The sequence below is a fragment of the Taeniopygia guttata genome, chromosome 5 (assembly GCF_048771995.1).
Source record: "Taeniopygia guttata chromosome 5, bTaeGut7.mat, whole genome shotgun sequence".
Classification (NCBI taxonomy): Eukaryota; Metazoa; Chordata; class Aves; order Passeriformes; family Estrildidae; genus Taeniopygia; species Taeniopygia guttata.
The window spans coordinates 58420038-58441120 of record NC_133030.1 but is presented as its reverse complement, the minus strand read 5'-3'; the positions used below and the strand labels follow the sequence as shown (position 1 = coordinate 58441120).

The window sequence follows — 21083 nt, the reverse complement described above, 5'->3', positions numbered from 1 at the left end:
CCAAGAAGGAACACAGGCCCTGAATCTCATTGAGCATGGAAGTCCCTGGTTTTCTAACTAATCCCTGGGCTATGTGCCAGGCTCAGTGCTCTCCCCAGAGCTGGTATGTGTTGGTTTACACAACACGGAGGCATCTCGACAGCGCCAGGAGCAGCCACTCCACAACCAGGGCCTGGCTTCTCACTTGTGGAGACATGGGGGAGTTTCTTGAGGGATGTGGGGGAACTTCATTCAGCATTTCTTTTCACTTTACCCAGTCAGTTTCCCTTCAGGGAAACAATCCTCAAAACTAGATATATTTTTGAAAGAAGGAGTCAGACTAGAGACAGCAGGGAACAACTACTATTCTTGGCAATCTGAATGCTTGGCCTGAAAAGAGAGCTCTCTTCCTGAGCTGTGGTAACCAAAATACTTGTTTCTTCTCCAAATCTTGCCCCAAATTTACCCATATGTCAAAATGAAAATTTCTTTCAGTCTACTGCATGCTTTAAATATGCTTTATCACTCCCAGCACCACACACACATATACATACTGTTTTTCTTGTAGAGGAGAATTTCAAAGCAGTTTGACTCATAGTTGTCGAAAGTCTGTCTGACTTTTTCAATGGTCTTCTTGTCTGTCAGTTCACCATACATAAAACTGAAAAAAGAAAAAAATTCTCTTTTTTTCTAGACAAACAACATTGTTACAGTCACCTTAAATAGCAAAAGCATTGAAGATGCCATGAGCTGTCATTTACCAAGGTTTAATTATGATTTACACTCCATTTAAATATTTAGAGTGTCACAAGGACACCTACAATAGCAACTAACCATGACCACCTTCTTACTGCAAATAAATCCAACATAATGCTTCATTAAGTGCTTTACTGAGTATATCTTTAAGGATATATGGTTAGGAAAAAAGCTGACAGCTTATGAAACCATTATCACCACAGCTGCAGGCCACGGGAGTATTCCTGTCAAAACAGAGAAAATGGAACAAAACCTCTAAAATCTCCCAAATTTTGTTCAATCCTCCTGAAAATACTTCTGGAGGAGGGATGTAATCTACTACAGGTAAATTTAGACTGTTGGCTGAACCAATGGCTGCAAATCTAATCTTGTCAAGATGCATCTGGGACAATAAGATAATTGGAATTCTTTTACTAAATACCAACACAAATAGAGGTAGGATTTAAACAGTGAGGAGCAATGACTGCAATGTGTAGCTATGTCTGCACTACTATCAAACAACCAAATTCACCCTCATTTTCCTCACTGTATACTGCATTTCTTTAATAGTTCAGTGGAAAATACTGAAATGCTTTTGGAGACTCATCCCTCTCCAGACTGAGAATATAAAAATGTAATTTTAACTCTGCTATTTCTTGCCACTTAAGCATCTCATCATTGCATTCCTTTCCAGGTCAGACCTCCAGCTGGTGTAAGCAAACCCAACCCCCTGACCTTGCTTTTGACAGCCTTTGTAAGGAAACAGCCAGGCTTTTATTGTCATTCTCCCCTGGATTAAAAATAAGTGAAGGCTGCTCTGTGCAAATTCTCAATTACAGAACAGAAAGAAAATGGAACATCAGATAAAAGCTTTCAGACACTTGGAGGAATATATTTTTAATTGATCAGACTTCCCCCCACCCCCCATTCTCTTCCTTCACAAACAGTTTGTGCCTCAGCTGAAACAGAAGCTACAACAGAAAACCCTGAGAATATGAAAGGGAAAAGCTATCAGTGCCTCTGTGGTTTCAGTGCAGCTTCTCTTATTGATCAACAGACCTCCAAAGGTTCAATAAACATTTATTTTATGTCTACTGGTCTGAAAGAAACAATAAAACAACACAGTGGTTAGAGGCTCAGCAAGCATTAAAGTACTCAATGAAGGCCAGACCATGAATCTTTTCCCTTCACAGCCAGCCCAGGGAAGCAGTGGAGCTGCTCCCACAACAAGGTGGTGCCTGCACTGGGTGATGGAGGCATCAAAGTGGCTGCCACACCTGAGTGTCACTACAGCTGCCTCTTCACTGCTGACACAGACATTGATTAGATTGGGTATTAGGAAAAACATCACTGAAAGGGTGCTCAGGCACGGGAGCAGGCTGGCAGGAATGCTGTGCAATCACCACCCTTGGAAGTGTTCAGAAAGCATGAGGATGTGGCACTTGGGAACGTGGCTGTGTGGTGAAGGTGGCAGTGCTGGGGTAGTGTCACCTTTGGGACAGCAAAGAGGTGGCACTAGAGCAGCTGACAGCAGGAAATGGTTTTACCCAGGCACGAGGCTTCAGTAATGTCCTGATTATCATTAACATGCACAGCTGTCTCGAGGACATGCAGAACACAGCCTACTGCTCCTTTTTAAACAACCGCCTTTACCCATTTCACCTGAAAACATTTTATACCTTTATATATGAGATGACAACAAAAAGAGTTTGATATTTTTAATTTTTTTTAATCTATGCCTTTTTTTAATGCTCTGAGGCATCTCTCTTCCGTTTTCTTGAGACTTAAAACAGTGTTTCTCATAGCCCTGAAGGAAAAAATAGCAAGAATTTGTTGAGTGCTTGATTTTATAATACATAAAATCATCATTAATTAGTGTTAAAATGGCAAATCCTACTTGATGATGAGTGGTGGACGATACCAGTTAATGCTGCAGAATATAATCAATCAACTTTATGTTTTAAATTACAAGCAGCTTATTGTTGCAGTAAACCTGTAATGCTCAAATCTCATATTATATTCACACATAAAGAGACATTTTAAAGGCTTCTGGAACAATAAAAACATTTTTCAGAAGGCAATTTTTAACAGCACCAAAGGAACCTCGGAGCCTTTTATGGCACGAGTTATGTAAGATTTTTGCTTATCACAAGTTTAATTTAATTTAGTCTGTCCTATTTTGTACACATGGAGGGACTCCTACTTCTTTAGTCAATCACTCTGTCTTTTTCTGCCTTTTTTTTTTGTTTTGTTTTGTTATTTAATGCTTGTCAAATGCCTCGAGTGCAAACTGTACAAGACATAAATATCAAAACCACTCTGCTACTGGGAATCTTACTACATAGAAAATACACTTATCAAAGAGAAGCAAGACTTGCTGAAGTACACAGAGAAAGGCACAATCTTAGATGTTTTCTCCACCTCTAAAGCAGACCAGTTGTCATTTAGGATGCCTGGGCTCCCACCTTCCTGTTAAAGCATCTCTTGGCACAGAAAAGCCTCGACTGAAGTTTCACATTGTGCTGCTCTGTCCTTTGCCAGGATGCAGAGCAGCAGCATCAGAGCAGGTCTGGGTTTGCAGGGCAGCAGCTCTTTGAGAGGAATTATCCAGGACAGAGGAAAAGTGAAGCACAGAAGGCATCCAACCCTACACCAAATTTACAGCACTCTTCATCCAAAAGCAGTCAGGGCATCATTTACAGGAGACAAACATCCACACAGGAGGAGCAGCAAATACAAATACACATCTGTACACATTTAGCTTCAAAACCCTGCAAGGTGACGAGCAGACACCATTCCTCAGGTGCAGCTCCGTGGGTTCCCAAAATCACCCTCAGTGGGGCTCCTTTGCACAGATTTTGCCCTGCAAGGACACAAAAACTCAGGCCACAGAGGTGCCATCCCAGCACCAAATCTACCCTTCTTCAAGTCCAGCTGTACCCACCATGCATAATCCCATTTCTTTGAGCACAGTGGGAATTTTGCCATTAGCTTCACTAGAGCCAGGATTTCCCTTGCAGGCTGGTTTTTAATCCCACTTGTCAGGGCAGTAAATCAAAACCAGGCAGGGCAGAGATGCTGACCCAGTGCTCCAGTGGGAACAGTGGCTGTGAAAATCTTATATGCAAGGAAAGGCAAGCAGAGCAAAGCCTGGAGTGAGGTCCAGGTCTGCTCTTCCAAAGACGTGATGGAATCACAGAGTTGAGCTGATAAGCAGCAGTATTTAGAAAACACTGATATAACTTGCAACATTAAACTGCATTTCAGTGGTTTACAACTCTTTATTCTTTCAACATGTTCATGAAGACACACATGGTCATGTCTGGGGACAACTGGGCACAAAACCAGTTATTTTCCTGGATGCTGGCTGACATCCTGATATACCTCCAGGCAGGGTTTTTTTTTGGTTAAATGGAGGTTAGAGGTGTCTCAGTCACATATGAGCCCCATTCCTCCTGGACTGTCAGCTCATTTTCACCTGGCACAGCAAATGAGAAGTTCTTCCACCTAAAAATTCTATGCATTTTAGCACTCACTTACACCAATTATTCTATATATCAGCCCAAGCTACACATGCAATTTTGAGTGCCACGTGAGCTCAGAAAGAACACATATCAACTCCCATCACCCAATATAGCCTGACTTGTATGTACAATGTGCTTTTTATATAGTGCCTGTGAAACTAAGGAGACTGGCACTCATACTGAGGGATTTCTAAGTGATTTTCCTGCCAGTGAGCATATTGTTGCTGATTAAAAAAATGAGAGAAGTACAAAATCAAAGGAATTACCAGCCTGTCACAGGACTAGCTGGAACAAAAATCACCTACACCTCCAGTGCCTTCAGTTGATCCACCCCTCTCTGTGATCTGTATCAGGCAAGACCATCTGAGACTTAAAATCACAGAACCACAGAATTATTTAGGTTGGGAAAGACCTTCCAACTGCTAACCCAACACTGCCACATGCATCACTAAACCATGTCCCTGACTGCCACACCTACACGGCATATGAAAAGTCCCAATGTAGGGGATGGGGTGGGAAAGAGAATGTCGTGAATTCCCACTGGACTACCAGGAGAAAAGTATGGCTGAAAGATGATTTTGAAGCACTTATAACCTGAAGCTACTTGACCAAACATTGCAATATTTATAAATTGTTCTTCATCACACTCATCAGTAATAAAAACAACTTGTATCAGGGGCTAGATATACATCGTTTGTATCTGTATATTTAATTTGGTTGGATTTTTGACTTTGAAAAGCAGACCTTTCAAAACCTGCAATTAGAAGGTGGCACCGCAGCACTCTTAGCCCACAGCACTTGTCTTAGAGCAGTAAAACAAACCCTGCATATAAAGCAAATGTTATATATAATGTAACATAATCTGGGCATAATATAGCAAAACTGGACTGGGAGCCTGACTGAGAAAATACTGTAATTAGCCCCAGATATCAAAAAAAAACTCCAGTAACATTCTGCTGAGTAGTCTAAGCAGGAACCATTGGCCTTTAAGACCAATCACCTCCATATCTCTCATCAGAGAGAAGCTCCAGCATTCTGGAAGGCTGCATGTTCCATGTTACCTATGCTGAAAATCTGTCCAGCTCTCACCCAATCTGAAATCTGTCCAGCTCTTACAGGTCTGGAATGTCTCCTAAGAAATGAGAAACATCTCTCTGCTCATGTAACTCGTAGAATCCCTGAATGGTTTGGGTTGGAAGGGACCTTACAGATCATCTTGCTCCAACCTCCTGCCATGGGCAGGGACACCTTCCACCAGATCAGTTTGCTCCAAGCCCCATCCAGCCTGTCCAAGAGCCAGACACAAGAGTGTTGGTCACGCTTTGAGTGTAGAGAGAGGGCTCCCCTCAAAATCCAGAGGTGGGTGTCTAGAATGAAGATGAAAGAAAAAACCAATCTTTGCTACCAATTCCATTATCCACAGTAATTCCTCCTCAATTCGTACAATTCACCTCAATGACCTGTTTGAGTGTGCTCAAAACAGGATCCTTATAAACGGTAACAGGAGATTATCACATTCACAAAAAGCACCCAGATGGAACAAACCTTTTGGTCTCCTCAATATTTGACACACATGTGCATCATTATCAGACAGGTATTGCTAAACCTTCCCTTCCTCAGCAATTTCCTACAATCCCATTCTGTAATTGTAATTATTTTAATAGGCACGGGCTATAGAAGCACTGGCTGACAGCAAACACAGACAGTGCACTACAGAGGATGGCAGTGAGCAAAGGGGAAAGTGTGTAAGGGCAGCTGTGATCAGGCTGTTTCCTTTGGCCAACAGAGTGTATTGACCCTGTTGTTACTATGTGAATGAATATTTCATTTCAACAGCACGTGCCCATCTCCTGCCTCTTGCCCCTGGGAGGACATTTGGCTGCACAGAGCAATCCCAGATCTTGCTTCCTGACCCCACAGCAGCACGTTGCTTTCTGGAGAAAGCAGCGAGTGCCATCCAGGGACAGGCTCCCTGCCCACCCTGCTCCTGCCAGCTGAAGCACCAGCTGATCACCAGTGTATGGCAGCATCATTTCCCATCATCACTGTAGATCACAGAATCACAGAATCATCACAGAGTCAATGAATGGCTTGGGTTGAAAGGGACCTTAAAGATCCAAACCCCCTGACATGGGCAGGGACACCGTCCACCAGACCAGATTGCTCCAAATTCTGTCCAGCCTGGCTTTGAACATTTCCAGATATTCCATCCTCTGTCCCCAGTGCCTGGAATTTGTCACTCCCTGAAGGCAGAAAGGGAAAACCTACGCAAACTTTTACCTCAGCCCTCCCTTCTTGCCCCTGTCCCTCGTTTGCTTTGCCCACACACACACTCACACACATCAGGGAGCCAGTCCTCCCCCAAAAGCATCTCTTTCTAAAGGATGCAGCAGGCACAGCTCAAATGCACATCCAGCCACAAATCACAGCTGCTCGCTCCTGAACGACCACCAATAAAAGAAAAAAGCCATAAAGCTGCAATGCTTAGAGTAAATATATCAGCAGCCTAATCACTTTCTTGGGAATAAAGATGCACTTTGTGCATTACTGAGCTCTGTGTATGCTTAATAATAGGGGCCAGCGTGGGCTACAGAAGAGCCCACTGCCTCCTGGCATGTAACAGCAGAATTCAGAACAATCTAGCAAAAGTGCCTTTGAACTATATTACCTAAAACCCCACTCTCTTTATCATTAGCTAGAGTATATGCTCACCAACACTAGCCAGGATAAATTTCAAGGTGCTTTACCATGTTCTGTATGAGTTGTATAAGTTCTGTATAAATTTCATTTGAAGCCTGTTTTAAGACTTCAACATCAGCAAAACAATGCCTTTCTTACCTGAATCCTTTCTCCCCTAAACCTCACCATTCTTTCCAGTAGATTAAAAGTCTCCAGGAGCACCAAGTGGCAGCAAAAAAGGCAATGGGCATACCTGCAGGTGCTACTCTTCTGCATGACGTCAGCTCGGTGGTATCCAGAGAGTTTGCAAAATCCGTCATTACTATAAACTACGGGCCAGTCCACAATCTGGGCGTTTCCCAACAAAAAACTGGATTCTGAAAGGACAAAGAGCAAAAGAAAGGGCTGCTGTCAGTGGCAAAATAAAATTAAATCCTCCTTGTGATACACAGCAGATGCAGAGTTAATTTGTGACAGTAATTTCCACCTTGACGTTTCAGAGGGAAATCCAAATAGTCATCTAAAAGAATTTGTGGTCACACAGTAAACTCCTGGTAATGCAAGTAACTTCCTACACCACAAAACACCAATATAAGCCTCAATGCTTTAACAATTTAGAAAGCATTCCTTTATTCACAACATCTAGGCAAGATAGCATGGGTTTTTTGTTTTTTTTTTTAATTTTATAGATATCTTGAATGCAACACTAAATTGACGTGCAAGCTGAGTTTTAAATGTGGAATTATATGGGTGCCTAAAGCTGATAATGACTCTTTTGCTTGAGAGAAGGAATTTTTTCTTCCTGGCAAGTCTGAATGTTTTGCAGGACACAGCCAGCATCCCTGGGATGAGGGACAGAGTGCCAGGTGACACTGGGGAAAGCAGATGTTTTAAAATTGCAGTCCATGGTAATCTTCAATGTTTTCTTTATTTTTACTGTTAGTTTTCAATTTCGACTACGGCTATGGAACTATATGGTCCCATTCACTGGTGCTAGAAAGCTATTAAAATATAACTATTGACAATCATTGCTGCATAAAAATTACAGGAAATGCTCCTTTCAGCAGTTCTTATAGGGGGGAAAAAAGGATATTTTTACAAATTTTCCTCATAACAGCCAAAGAATGGTTATGACAACAAAAGACATTTACTCAGGTGTGCATACTGATTTTAACATAAAACTGACACTGAGCTACACATGCCCTACTCAGAGTGTTTATAACTGTGACTGGATTGTACATTCTGCAAATATTATTCTATTGAATATGGAACATGTACTAAAAAAAAAGCATTTCTATCTTTTTTCTTTATAAGCATGAATTTTGAAAAAAAATGAATCTGGAGATTACTGGATTTTCTACAGAAAAGCAGATTTTAAAATATTTAAAAGCCAACCAGTGGGAGACATAAAAGTTTAGATGTTGTGAAATCTAACACTTTTACACTCAAGGCATTTATTTGGATCTATCACAAATATTCTTTAAGCCTAAATGTCAACCTTTAAAATTTGCTTTCCTGCCCACAGGAAGATGCCCTTGCTACAAACAACAGGAGAAACTGAATAAAGCCCGAGCATTATATAAAATATCCCTGGATTCCAGCAGCTCAAACCCCTGGGAACAAAGGTTTTGCTGGAGCTCATCCCACTGTACTGGCATTCCCTCCACACCAGCATCTCCATGATGCCTAAAGATTTTTTTTAGCTTTTTATATATTTTCATATATCTGAAGCCTTGTAGATTTTTAATGTGTCCACTTTCTAATACTTTTCCTGTCCTTTCTCATAATACACTAACCCTTTTCTAACACATTCTTGAAATTCTGTTTAATACTATACTTAAGGAAATAATTTCTCATAAGAACATTTGTTTTCCACCAGAACTTAACAGATAGAGCAAGAAAACAGAGCAAAGGAGCCCCGGGAGCAACTGCAAAGGGCTGACCCAAGGGTGGCTTACTGGGGTAACTGATTTCCTATTGGATGTACTGGCCAGATATATTAATTAATAAACCTTACAGAAATTGTGAAAGTCTTCTTTCACATGTGCACAGAGCCATACTTGTGCACCATATTTTCCAGCTTTCATTAAAGAGCTGCTTTTTATCTTAGCACTTTAACACTGTTGCAAGGTTTTTTTCCCTTCTGTCATGAGGCAGCACCTCCAGTTTGGAAAAGGGGAGACACCCCCAACCCCCCAAACCCAGGCTCTCCTCATGGCTGTCACCCCATCACCACCACACTCCAGAAGCTGGAGATGCTGGGAGCATCAGCAATTCTGAATTTCCCATCCCACAGGGAAACAACCCGAGGTGGCAAGTTAAATTTGGAAAGATTGGTCTCTATAGAACCATCTGTGGCCAAAATTCTGCTCACACACCCGGACACAAAGGGCACAGCCTGATGATGATGATGATGCTCTCAGGGATGCTCTGCACATCCCTGAGCTCTCCAGAGGGCCACAGGCCAAAAGCAAACAACCTCCTGCAAAGCCTCCCCAGCCACAGACAGGGACTCAGTTGTGGATTCCCACCACGTCACTGCTTCAGGACACAGGGCACACAGCAGAAGACACGTGGTGCAGTCAATAAATATCACTTGATGCTTGTCTTCTATGGATTTTATACTTCTTTGCACCTGAGGGTCTCAAAATATTTGATAAGGCATTCACCAAACTGATCAAATTCTCAAGAAACTTGGGAGGGGACAAAACAAAGCCAAGCTATTGACAAATTGTTGTGGGTTTGTTTTTCTTTTAAATCCCATAACATTTGAGGTAAAAAAGACACTAGAAACATTTTGGTAGATATTAGTATTTTTATTTTTTAGGGTTAGATTAGATCTATAGTATTCATATTAGAAACTTGACCAGATATTAGGAGGGGTTTTCTTTGGTGCCCTTGAATTTTCCTGTACTTAACTGACTTTTTTTTTACCCTTGTCTCCTAAGCAAGCAAATCTCATTCATCCATGCTCAGCACAGGAATATGAATCATAGAATCTTTTAGACTGGAAAAGATCTCCAAGATTATTGAGCCCAACTGCAAATACAGCACTGCAAATTCAGCACTGCCAGGCCCAAATACCAATATCTCTGTGTGTGTGTGTGTGTGTGTGTGTGTGTGTTTGCCTCTTGTTAGAGACCAATAAATCCAAGTGCAGAAATCCATGTTTCATTAATGGTGCTGCTCAATGAGCAACTTGATAAAATTGAAGGAAGAACAGGGCAGTGTCTGACCCTTCGGTTTTCTTAGGTACCCAAATCTCAGTATTCACAGAACCCTCTGTATTTAATCTACCTTATATTTTATCAAGAGTCATTATTTTGTTCAATCAAGACACAATTAATTCTTCCCTATTTCTACAGTTACAAATCATAACTCCATGCAGATTTAATTCTACATGAGCCAGTCCATACCCAGCTGTAACAATCCAAACTGTGTACTGAATGACAGGACGTTTTGAGATAACCTGTCTGGTTTTGACCATAATTTTATAAAGTCATGTTATCACCACTAACTATTCATTGAAAGTCCATTTCTGCAGTTCCCTCCAATGAGGATGGATCCACAGCCAGTTCTTGACTAAATCCTGTGTGCCTGACTTTTGTATTCCCACAGTTCAGATTCATTATTTCCTGGCTAAGAAAGGTCATCACACTTGTGTCTTTGATTATGATTTCCACAAGTCTATGGCAAATTCCACTCTGTCCAATTTCCAGCTGGCTGTCGGCACCAGGTATAAGAGACAAGAGCTGGAAAAAAACTCATTTTATCTCCATCTCCAGTTGCCACAAGGCAGCCAAGAATGGAGGTGTTCAGACTCCTTTCATGGCAGAGGCAACCCCTCCTTCCCTGCTCTAGTCTTTAACAGATAAAAGGGGTCTCTTCAGAAGAAAAAGAAAAGGAGCCAACAAAAGGTCTGGACATGGTAGGGTGATGAGCATGGCACCAGCACTGGGATCTCCATAGCCACACTCAGATCCAATAGACAAGAACTATATTCTGCAAGCAAGTCTTTTGAAAGAATATGTTCTATTGGAGAATTTACTTTAATTATGAATTTACTTTAATTATGTCACAATTTCACGGCAAGATCACAACAGGGATTGCCAAGGACAGCCAAAGTTATGAATGGCAGGGCATAAATACAGCTGACATCAGCTGTAAGGTGCTGTAAACCAAAACTTGTGCAACATCCCTGCTGTGGTCCAGGAAGGAAAATCTCTCTCTCTGAAGCTCCCAATCCCACAAGTATTTTTCTACACAAGCTGGGGAATTCCCCACTGGTCAGCGAGACACTTGTCACTGCTGAAAGCAGGACAGAAATTCTGACAGACTCTGGTCTGAGCCAGCACGTGGTGAAACTCCAGGAAACTGGGATCCAGATGACCATGGGGTGGTATCTCATACTCTGAAAACACTTACATGCAGCTAATTTCAAAATTCACACAATGATTACCCCAAAATCTCTGGTGACGTGTTCATCCTTCCTGGATTTCTCTGATGCATTGAAAGTGCATGTTCACTTCCCATTCCCTCACAGATGAAAGGTCAGTTTTTATTATTTATAAGCTTGTCTTGATGTCATTGCCTCCACCAACCATCTTCTCCACCCATTCCCCTTTGTGATGCACTGTAGCCCAGATCAGAACTCTGTGGGCTGTGCATGTTCCTTGACTGGACACCTGTAAACCCCAGTGTCTGTCTGTCTGTCTGTCTGTCTGTCTGTCTGTCTGTAAGGAAAGCAGGGTCTGCCAGCAGACTCATCTGGCTCAGAGTTGCCAGATTCCTCCCAGGAAGGCAGCAGGCTTTTTATTAACTAGCATAACTCTCCCATTTGCAAGGTTTAATGCTGATGGCAAGGCAACAGGGTATTAGAGGCATACAGTCAGCAAAGCTTCAGGTTGGAAAACTCAATTGAGGAAAACAATTTTTTAAAAGGCACTGTATTTGCTGTTGCCATGCTTTTATTTTGTAAAAAAGGCTCTTTTGTATAAAGGCAGCCTATGCTGTAGAGCAGCAAGCTTTTAATCTTACTCTATCTTGCAGTAGCTAGCACTCAACACGGTGCTGAGCCTTGTGTTTGTTATTAAAACAAAATAAAAAGACCACAGTGCGCGAGCAATTTTTTTAACTAACAAAATGCCTAAAGCAGTGTAAAATTCATGTTATGTAATGACAGGAGAGCAAGAACAGCTAAATCATTCCAGGAGATATGCTTAACCAAGTGAGAAACGTTGTCTATAATCATCTTTTCTCAAGAATGCTTGGGTACCACTTGCAACCAAAATTGTTTAAATCACCATTTTTGAGAATTCCCTTTCTTCTCAAGGAAATTGGCAACTGACCTTTTTTAGAAAGGTCACCACTGAAAAGATGTTCTAAAGAAAATAAGCAGTAGCAGAACACAAACAACAATAATGATTATAATAACAAAAAGAAGCAGAGTTTCCATCTAGAACAAATTCCTACCTCTATCAACTTTACACAGAGCTGTCCTTCAGAACTACCACCCTTCCACTGCACAGCAAAGGCAGCTCAGAGCTCTTGGGGGCTGGGAAATATCTGGAATTTGCCTTTTTTTCGCTAATGTAAAAGCCCCAAACTACTTCAACTGCTGTGAGTTGATCCTCCTCAAAACTACACAGGGTCAGCATATTCCTACAGACTTGTTTAGAGCATCTTGGAAAACTGGTGGTGCTCCTCTGTGGGTGTACTAAAGACATTCTCTTTTTCTATTTTCTTATATTTCCTAAACAAGTCCTGGCCCTGACAATACCTGGTGTTGTCTGTGGTGACTCCAACCATGTGCTCAAGATGTGCTGTGTCCCCATGGAAGATCCTAAATCATCTTGGAGGGCACAGCCCTCTGAAATCTGCCTCAACAGGCACCAGTATCCCTCCAGCTCTGGGGCTGGCTGCAGACAAACCTCAGTTCTTGAAGCACAACCTCCACCAGCACTTTGTCCTCCTGTCTGTAAAACCACAGTGCTGTTTTCTAACAAAGCTATAATTTCCCCAGTGTCTTTAAAGCATGCAAAACATCAGTGTCATCCAATTTAACCAGTACATTAAGTGTTGCTTGCCTGAAAAAAAAAAGAAAAACTCTCAAAGGACTGACTCTTTACGTCACCTTTCTGTGCCAGTGCTGTCTTTATTTAATACTCATATTATGAAGATGCAGCTAAACCCAGAGCAAGGTGTCATCACACTATGCTGAAATTATCCACTTCCTGCCTCAAAAACGTGCTCCTCAAATAAAACAGAAGATGAATAACCCAGCGCTGGCTGAAATATTAAATCCACATGTAAGCCACTCAGCTGGGAACACAGCAGCTTTCAGCAATTTAGCAAGTGAGCTCAAGAAGAAAAATTGGAGCCTGCCTGAAACTAAGAAAATTAACTAAAAAACCTAAGAAAATTCTCGAAACTAAGAAAATTAACTGCAATCATTTGGAATGTAGAGCCCACAAACAGCCCCTGCCTTTACTGTGGCACATCACTGACCCCAGGAAGAGCTCTGAGGCAATAGGACATGACAGCATCTCTATGAATTACCTGAAAAATGACATTTCCAACAATTCTGATCATAGTTTCTCCCCACACATCCATTTATCCTAGAATTAAACTAACCCTCACCTATCCCAGTTATCATCTAAATGCCACTGCTGAATCTGCTCTCTATTAAAATTATGCAGAACACAACACAGATGTACTGAGACTAAATTCAAACTGGAGCACGCTGTAACTCTCACTCAAGGCACAGAGGCAGCCTCAGGGAGGAGCAGAATTCAGACTTCCAGCTTTATACAAATGAGAGTGCTGCCTTCACATCCCCAGAGGAGAAAATTGTGGCAATAGGATTTCAACAACGGGACTCCTCTTGCAAACACTGAGCCTTGGCTGCTTCTCAAAAAATCCTGTTTGGGCAAAAATCAGCTGCACCCTGTCCTGTGCTCTCCTCTCTGTGCCAGTGGCTGGAGCAAAGCTTCCAGCAGGACTGATCCCAGAACCCCTCCCAGGTGGGGAGTCAGGCCCTGGCCACCTGGGGTACCCAGCTCAGCAGTTACAAACAATAGCCAGTCCCCTGAGTGTGATGATTAAACAAGCTTTTTTTTTTTTTTTTTTAAATCTGAAAAGCAGTTTATTAGAGTGCCAACTCCAAAATCTTCTATTATTTAATGTTATCAAATCAGAAAATCCTATTTCCTTCAGCTCTGCAAGAGAATAACTTAAAATCCCAGTTCACCACCAGACACTGCCCCATAAAACAGGCTAATTAAATGTATTTCCACTTCCTGACATTATCCTTTGGCTGCATACTCCTTCCAACTGCAAGAAGAAAACCTGAATGTTTCCTCAAAACAAAAAAAAACTAATCAATTTAATTTTTTTTTCTTCTCTTAGGTTTCAACATTAACCTGGGAATGCAGCAGCTCTTGCAGTGACCTCTTGTGGCTCAGTAGCGCTCAAAGTTCCCCCAAAAGGGAGGATGGAAACCTCCCCCAGTAACAACCCAGCCCACCAAGCACAGAACGGAAGATGAGAAAGAAAAATAAACAAAAAAATTGGAAAAAATTACAAAAAAAAAAAAATTAGGAAGAGGGAAGGGAAGGGAAGGGAAGGGAAGGGAAGGGAAGGGAAGGGAAGGGAAGGGAAGGGAAGGGAAGGGAAGGGAAGGGAAGGGAAGGGAAGGGAAGGGAAGGGAAGGGAAGGGAAGGGAAGGGAAGGGAAGGGAAGGGAAGGGAAGGGAAGGGAAGGGAAGGGAAGGGAAGGGAAGGGAAGGGAAGGGAAGGGAAGGGAAGGGAAGGGAAGGGAAGGGAAGGGAAGGGAAGGGAAGGGAAGGGAAGGGAAGGGAAGGGAAGGGAAGGGAAGGGAAGGGAAGGGAAGGGAAGGGAAGGGAAGGGAAGGGAAGGGAAGGGAAGGGAAGGGAAGGGAAGGGAAGGGAAGGGAAGGGAAGGGAAGGGAAGGGAAGGGAAGGGAAGGGAAGGGAAGGGAAGGGAAGGGAAGGGAAGGGAAGGGAAGGGAAGGGAAGGGAAGGGAAGGGAAGGGAAGGGAAGGGAAGGGAAGGGAAGGGAAGGGAAGGGAAGGGAAGGGAAGGGCCACAATTAGAAGCGAGACCACAAATCAGCTGATCATATCTCAAGGAAATCCAGCTTTTCCTTTTGCTAACAACATGGCATTCTTTAATTTTCTAAATTAAGAAAATGGCACAGAGCTTCCATAACTATGTTTTAAAGTAAAAATAAACACTTCAGACTATGCAGAGCTCCCCAGTTTCAGCAGCAGTCAGAGATGCTTAATCTGTCTGCACTCAGCGAGCCCACTTGAAAAGCAAGGAAAACAGGGTGTCTGCAATTGTAAACCCCTCACACATGCCATCTAGCAATGCTTGTCAGTGTAAAAATCCACTTTGCATTGATTTACGTGCCAGCGAGTGCCCTGCAGTCACAGAACCTGCAGGAGGAATCCTGTGCCTTCGAATGCCAAATAAAACCCCAATGACATGAACACCTTGGTAATCCCTTCTTTAACTTCTGAGCTGAACTGGAGGATGGAAACTTTCACCCCATGGTGCATCCTGCTTTTATGCAGGGATTTAGGGAATTGCTGAGCTCTGCATTTTTCTCAGAGGATCCCAAGTGATAGACATCCACTAAACTCGAAGTACTTTGCTTTAAAGAACTTTCTCTGTGCAGCATGTGCAATTTAATCGGTGCCAGATGAAAACGCAGCTTGTTTTAATGTAGGGAAGAGAAGCCCACATGCATCACATCCCACATCCCTGCCTGGAAGACAGGAACCCTACACAGCTAGTAAGAGCAGAAGAGAGAAGAGACACTTATTTTATCTGTAATACCAGTGGAATAAAAATTTAAAAGGTGTCTTATTGCTACGTATGTGACACTTGTTTCCCCTTCCTTTCCAGGTAACCCACCTTGACAAAAATCACCTATGAAAATGCCTGATCCTTTCACCCACCAGTCACAGGGACCCAGCAGGGCATCAAGGTCTGTGTGAAGGAATTGCTTTTTAGGAATATAGCATAACACTGAAAAAGGCCAGGAATAAAATGCTAGCTTCATTAAAACTCATGCTGAAATTCCCAAGGAAGCCTTAGGGAGCCAAGATTTCATCCCAGTGTCAGCATGCTTTTGTGAAAGACCCGCCTTCATGAGGAAGCTTCTAAGAGTTATTGCAACAGAAACAATATCCAATAATGATGACTCTTATCATATAGATAAGATTATATATAGTTTTTCACTAAATTCATCCCCTCTTCCAAACTGTTATCAGTCTTTATTGTGGATTGCTGCCAAGTCCTAGAGTCACCCTTTCCAAAAATTCATGCTCTGCCATAAAAGCAAATTATGGCCATTACCATCTACTTAATTTTTCTGCTGAAAGAATTTGTGAAGGCAAGAAAAAATTTGCATGGCTCAACTCGCTGGATGACTTTGCCCATGGGACAGGTCCATAAATCCCAGCCCTGATCTAGAGACTTGCCCAATTCTGTACCCTCTTTACTTCCACAGTGCTGACCTGCTGAGCACAGGTCAGTATCAGTAAGAGCTCTGAATGCACTGAAGTGAACAACAATATCAGTAATAACGGGCACAGCCTGCTGAGAACATCTTGGGAGAGAACATTGCCCTTAGGATGGTCCTTATTAAACATCCCAAAGACTAATGGCAGTAAAAGGCAGTCACCTTAATGTGATTTAGCTCAGTCCTCTCACAAAACACCTTTCAGCTCAGCAAAACACCTGGTGCTCTTAAGATCTAGGGCACAGCCAAGGCTGTAGCGAGATCAGATCAACCTTTGTGAGCCTCAGATAAGCCTCAATGTATTTTCACTGTGCTTTAAAAGAAGAAGGAGAAAAAAATATATTGCAGAGAGTGCATTGAGATTACCCTGAAGACAGGTCTGCTTGTCCCCTTCACCAGGCACAGCAGCCCTAAGGACAGACCTCGCTCTCCCCATGGGCTTTGGCTCTCCTTAAGTGGAGCTCAGCTGTGGTGAGGGCACAGACCCTGCAAAGCAGAGGCTGCCATGCACCCCCCATGCTTTGGGAAGGACCTGCAGCCTGTGATGCTGCCCAAACACTGACCTTCAACGCTGACCAAAAACCACTAGGTGTAAAGTTGTCTAAAGGAGACATTTGTCCCCCAGGCAAGGTGACACTGTGGGACCTCTCCATCGCTCTGACAGCAGCTCCATCCTTCCCAAACACCCTGGCAGGGAGAGGGGCATCCAGCAGGGCAGCCCAGCTCTCCCACTCTCCAACACAGAGGGCAAGGAGCCATGGTCACACCATTTCATGGCCACCCTGGTCTCAGCCACCCCGTTCCTTTCTGCTCGGCTCCTTGGTGCTTTGCTCTTGGCTGCATCCTCTGAGTGCTTCTCCCACAATTTCAACCTAATGAGCAGCCAAAGATGAGGCAAAAAGGAAGGGTTCATGATATTCCTAAACAAAAGTGCCCAAATAATGCTAAAAATTCAATATATGATTTCTTTCAACACCAGGGTAGACACCACACCAAGCCTGCACGCTGTGTTCCTACTACACCCGCTCCTAGTCCTGACTTTCCACATTTTAAAATTATTACAAATATGTCTAAAAATTTTGTTATTAGGATCCATCTCTGGTAACTCTGAGTAATTTGTCTCCATCAACACTTCATTTTGAAGCCATTTTTCTATTTCACCTGAAGAAGAGCCTATCTGCTGAAATACCTGCCTGATTTTTTCCAGCAGTACCCGTAGCCTAATAGAAGTTATTACCCATACCTACAAACCTTCTCTGGGTTGTTAAGAAAAGATTTATGATCAAGAAGTGCAATGGGATTGCATAAATGTGACAAATCTCGAAGGAGAAGGTTCCTGAACCAGTAATGGTGACAGAAAGGCTTTTTTGGGGGGAATGCTGAAGACGTATTTTTAAAAGCAATCATCAGTCTTTCCTTCATCCCATCCCTCAAATTGTCAGTGAAAAACCCCTTGGAACTTGGTGAATCCAAGTCTAAAAACAAACCCAGCATACAGCCAGCAGACCAAATCCTTGTCTTCTTCCGAGCACTGGCAGGAGATACCTGAACCAGATTTGCTCCACTGTATACTATTAAGTTTGGATTAAACAGTACTGAATCCAATAAAAATTCTTATTTCTATAAAGGATAAATAAGGCTATGTCCTGGATGACGAAAATAAGAACTAAATCATGTTTCAGCTCACAACACTGACAACTTACATGAGTTAAATACAAATTCCCAATCTACTTTCCTCTTCGTGTCCAACAGAGAAGATTTACCTCTCTAGGTAGCACCATGCTTAGACATCATCAGTGGCAGAGAAAAAGCAGAATGAATGACCAGATCAGCATGATTTATGCTCTAAATTAGACTAGGTTAAAAACTGGTGGGGATACATGCTTTTAAAATATAATGTTCAAAAGCCTTCTCAGCTTTTCCAATTTTTGATGTCTCAAAGCTTTACTGAGCTTTCACAGGGAGGATGTGTGATTTAATTAGAGCACAATACAAAACCATGGCATTCCCAAACCATGCTCCCAGCCCTGCCACCAACATGCTGCATGACCTAGGGAAATCAGCTGTGATGCCCCAAGCCCCCATTTACGCCACAATTTGATGAACAGGTTGAGAAAGCCTCTGTACATCCTCTTCCACAAGGAGCCGTGAAGTGTAATTAAATTCCACTCAACACTTTGAAATTGTCAGAGGGAAAGTGCTATATAAATGCCTATTAATTAAACCTGCATTTAATATTCTGGGAAATAAATACACTACTGTGGGAAGGCAGTTCTTGGAGATCGGGCAGCTACAGGGCTTGACAGGGAGTCCAACAGAACTGACAGAGGAAGCCCCCCAAAAACAGCTTAATACAAAGCTGGCATTTTAACATACAACATTTTAAAACAAATTCCAACTCCACATCCCACTCCTGCTCATGAGGAAAATCCATGAACCCCCAGTTCACTACCTGCCATCAAAATCCACTCCAAGCCAGCACACCAGACCACACTGGTGTGGCTGGGAGGTACACCCAGCCCTGTGCAATATGGAAAGGTGGAAAGGAACATTTTTCCGCATCATTTCACAACCCATTGGTGTCTTGATTAATACTAAATGTAGTAACTCTTCTCAGTGCTCTGCTCACCTTTCCCCCTCCTGTCTCCAGGTGTACACTGGCACAGCAGTGCTTCCCCATGGCAGCATCGCCCTAAACTTGGGCTGACCAAGGAGTTATCTTTTAGCAAAACCCAAAGCTGAGCTCTCCTACATTTATGCAAACACTTCTATGTCTCAGTAGCTCTGACCAGTGCAAAAACTACATTAAAAAATGAACGTAACTATCAAAGGTCTTGCCTAAAGCAGCATCTACACCAGCACACCCAAAGAGACAGTGGGCTGCAAACACATCGTAACTTTAATGGAGCTGTGTACAGAGCTCTTGATCAGTGCTTTGCACTAGACAGGGTGGAATTAACTCCGGCAGCAAGGAAAAACAGTCCTGAGCTAGCCCTGCAAATATTCACCTAACAGAGGAGCAGTAAATGAGCAACTGCAGACAGTTCTTTACCCGTTTACTCAGCCACTGGATTGCCATCATCCCCACCACAGTCACTCCCTCACCGCTTACCCAGCACCTTCGCCACAGAGTTAAAAGTGCCAGACTTTAAAGAATTGCAAAAAACTTGGAACCCCCTGAATAGAAATAGTTGCAAGTCCTAATTATTACAAAACTAAAGAACAAGAAAAAAAAAAAAATGAGCGGAGAGGATGACAATTTATTGTCTCATAAAAGAGAAGAAGGTTCGAATTGGCAGTAGCGACTGCGATGTAAGAAGTGCCGGGAGACAGGGTAAGGACCGCGAGGGGATGCTCCGGAGGGGATGAGCGGATCCCGTTCCTTGAAGGCACCGCTTTGACACGGCAACGCCGGAGGGACGGGAGGGATGGATGGACGGACGGATGGATGGATGACGGGGGGAAACCTCTCACCGCTGGAGCGCCGGACGATGTTCTCCAGGAAGGTGTTCTGCGGTGCCACCAGCCCTCTCTTGCCCCCCGGCATCCTGCAGCGCGCCGGGCTCGGGGGCCGGGGGTGCGCGGCGGCAGCGGCGGCGGCGGCGGCGGCGGGGGGGGCCCGGCGGCGGCGGCGGCGGCGGCGGCGGCGGCAGCGCCCGGTGCCCGTGAGTCGCGCAGGGGCGGCCGCGGCCGCTCATGGTAGTGGCGCCCCCGCGGCGGCTGCAGCGCGGTCTGGGGCCGCGCCGCGCTCCGCGCTCCCAGCGCCGCGCCCGCCCCCCCCTGCGCCTGCGCGCCCGCCCCGCCGGGCCGGGGGACGCCCGGGGATGGGGGGGGACGGGAGGGGATGGGGAGGATGCGAGGGAACGGGAGGGGATGGGGAGGATGCGGCCGGCACCGCCCGGAGTCCGCGAGCATCCCCCGAGCATCCCCCCCGCTGCTTATCCCCTGCGAAGTTCTGCCCTGAGCGAAACTCACGCAAACCCCGTGTTTTTGCATCTCTACATTGTTTTGTTTGTGGTTGTTCTTTGGTTTGTTTGGGGTTTTTTTTTCCCCCAGCGGTTTGGGTTTGAGGGGAAACACTCGGGAATGCTTGTGTGGCACACTGGAAGGCGGCCGCACTTTGCCCGCAAAAGATAAACGCAAAGTGCAACGTAACGTGTTAAATGCCGCTACCTTTCCTGAAGCCATCAAGATATTTCTTTGAGGATTCTCCCCTCTCAACAGGAGGGGGATTTGGGGCTGGAAACCTCTTTTCTGCACCTATTCAGGGAGCAGGCTGTGCGCGCCGGAGCCCCGGAGGAGCAGGTGAGTCAGTGCCACACCCGAGCTCCGCTGCGCCCCATTCCTGAGCCAGCGCCGGCCTCCCCCCAGCCCTTTCTTCACTAGGACAGTATTTTTTAAAGCTGCGGACAGTAAAATCCTGGAAGGAATTTCTCGACCTACTGCTTCTGCCTCTGTTAATTTTGCATGCTGCTGCAGACAGGAAAGGATCGTAGCAGGAACTAAGACATGGAAAATCAGTGTTTGTCCAGAGCAGGAGCGAGCTCTGCAGAGCACAGCGGGGTGTGCCGCACGCTCCTGCCCTGGTTGGCACAAGCAGCAGTGCTTCTCCCAGCGG

General features: G+C 44.0%; 1 protein-coding gene across 1 annotated transcript in view; it reads right to left on the bottom strand.

Annotated features, from left to right (window-relative positions):
• The window catches only part of KCNH5 (potassium voltage-gated channel subfamily H member 5), a 160341-nt gene extending 140101 nt beyond the window's left edge, over window positions 1-20240 (bottom strand). Inside the window, exons 1-3 of the mRNA XM_030275155.4 lie at window positions 19940-20240; window positions 7171-7294; window positions 534-640 (exon numbers count right to left, since the gene is read on the bottom strand). Coding sequence (XP_030131015.1) covers window positions 534-640; window positions 7171-7294; window positions 19940-20012 — 304 coding nt within the window. The 5' untranslated portion in view covers window positions 20013-20240. The remainder of the gene's footprint in view (window positions 1-533; window positions 641-7170; window positions 7295-19939) is intronic.
• Window positions 20241-21083: the final 843 nt, after the last annotated feature.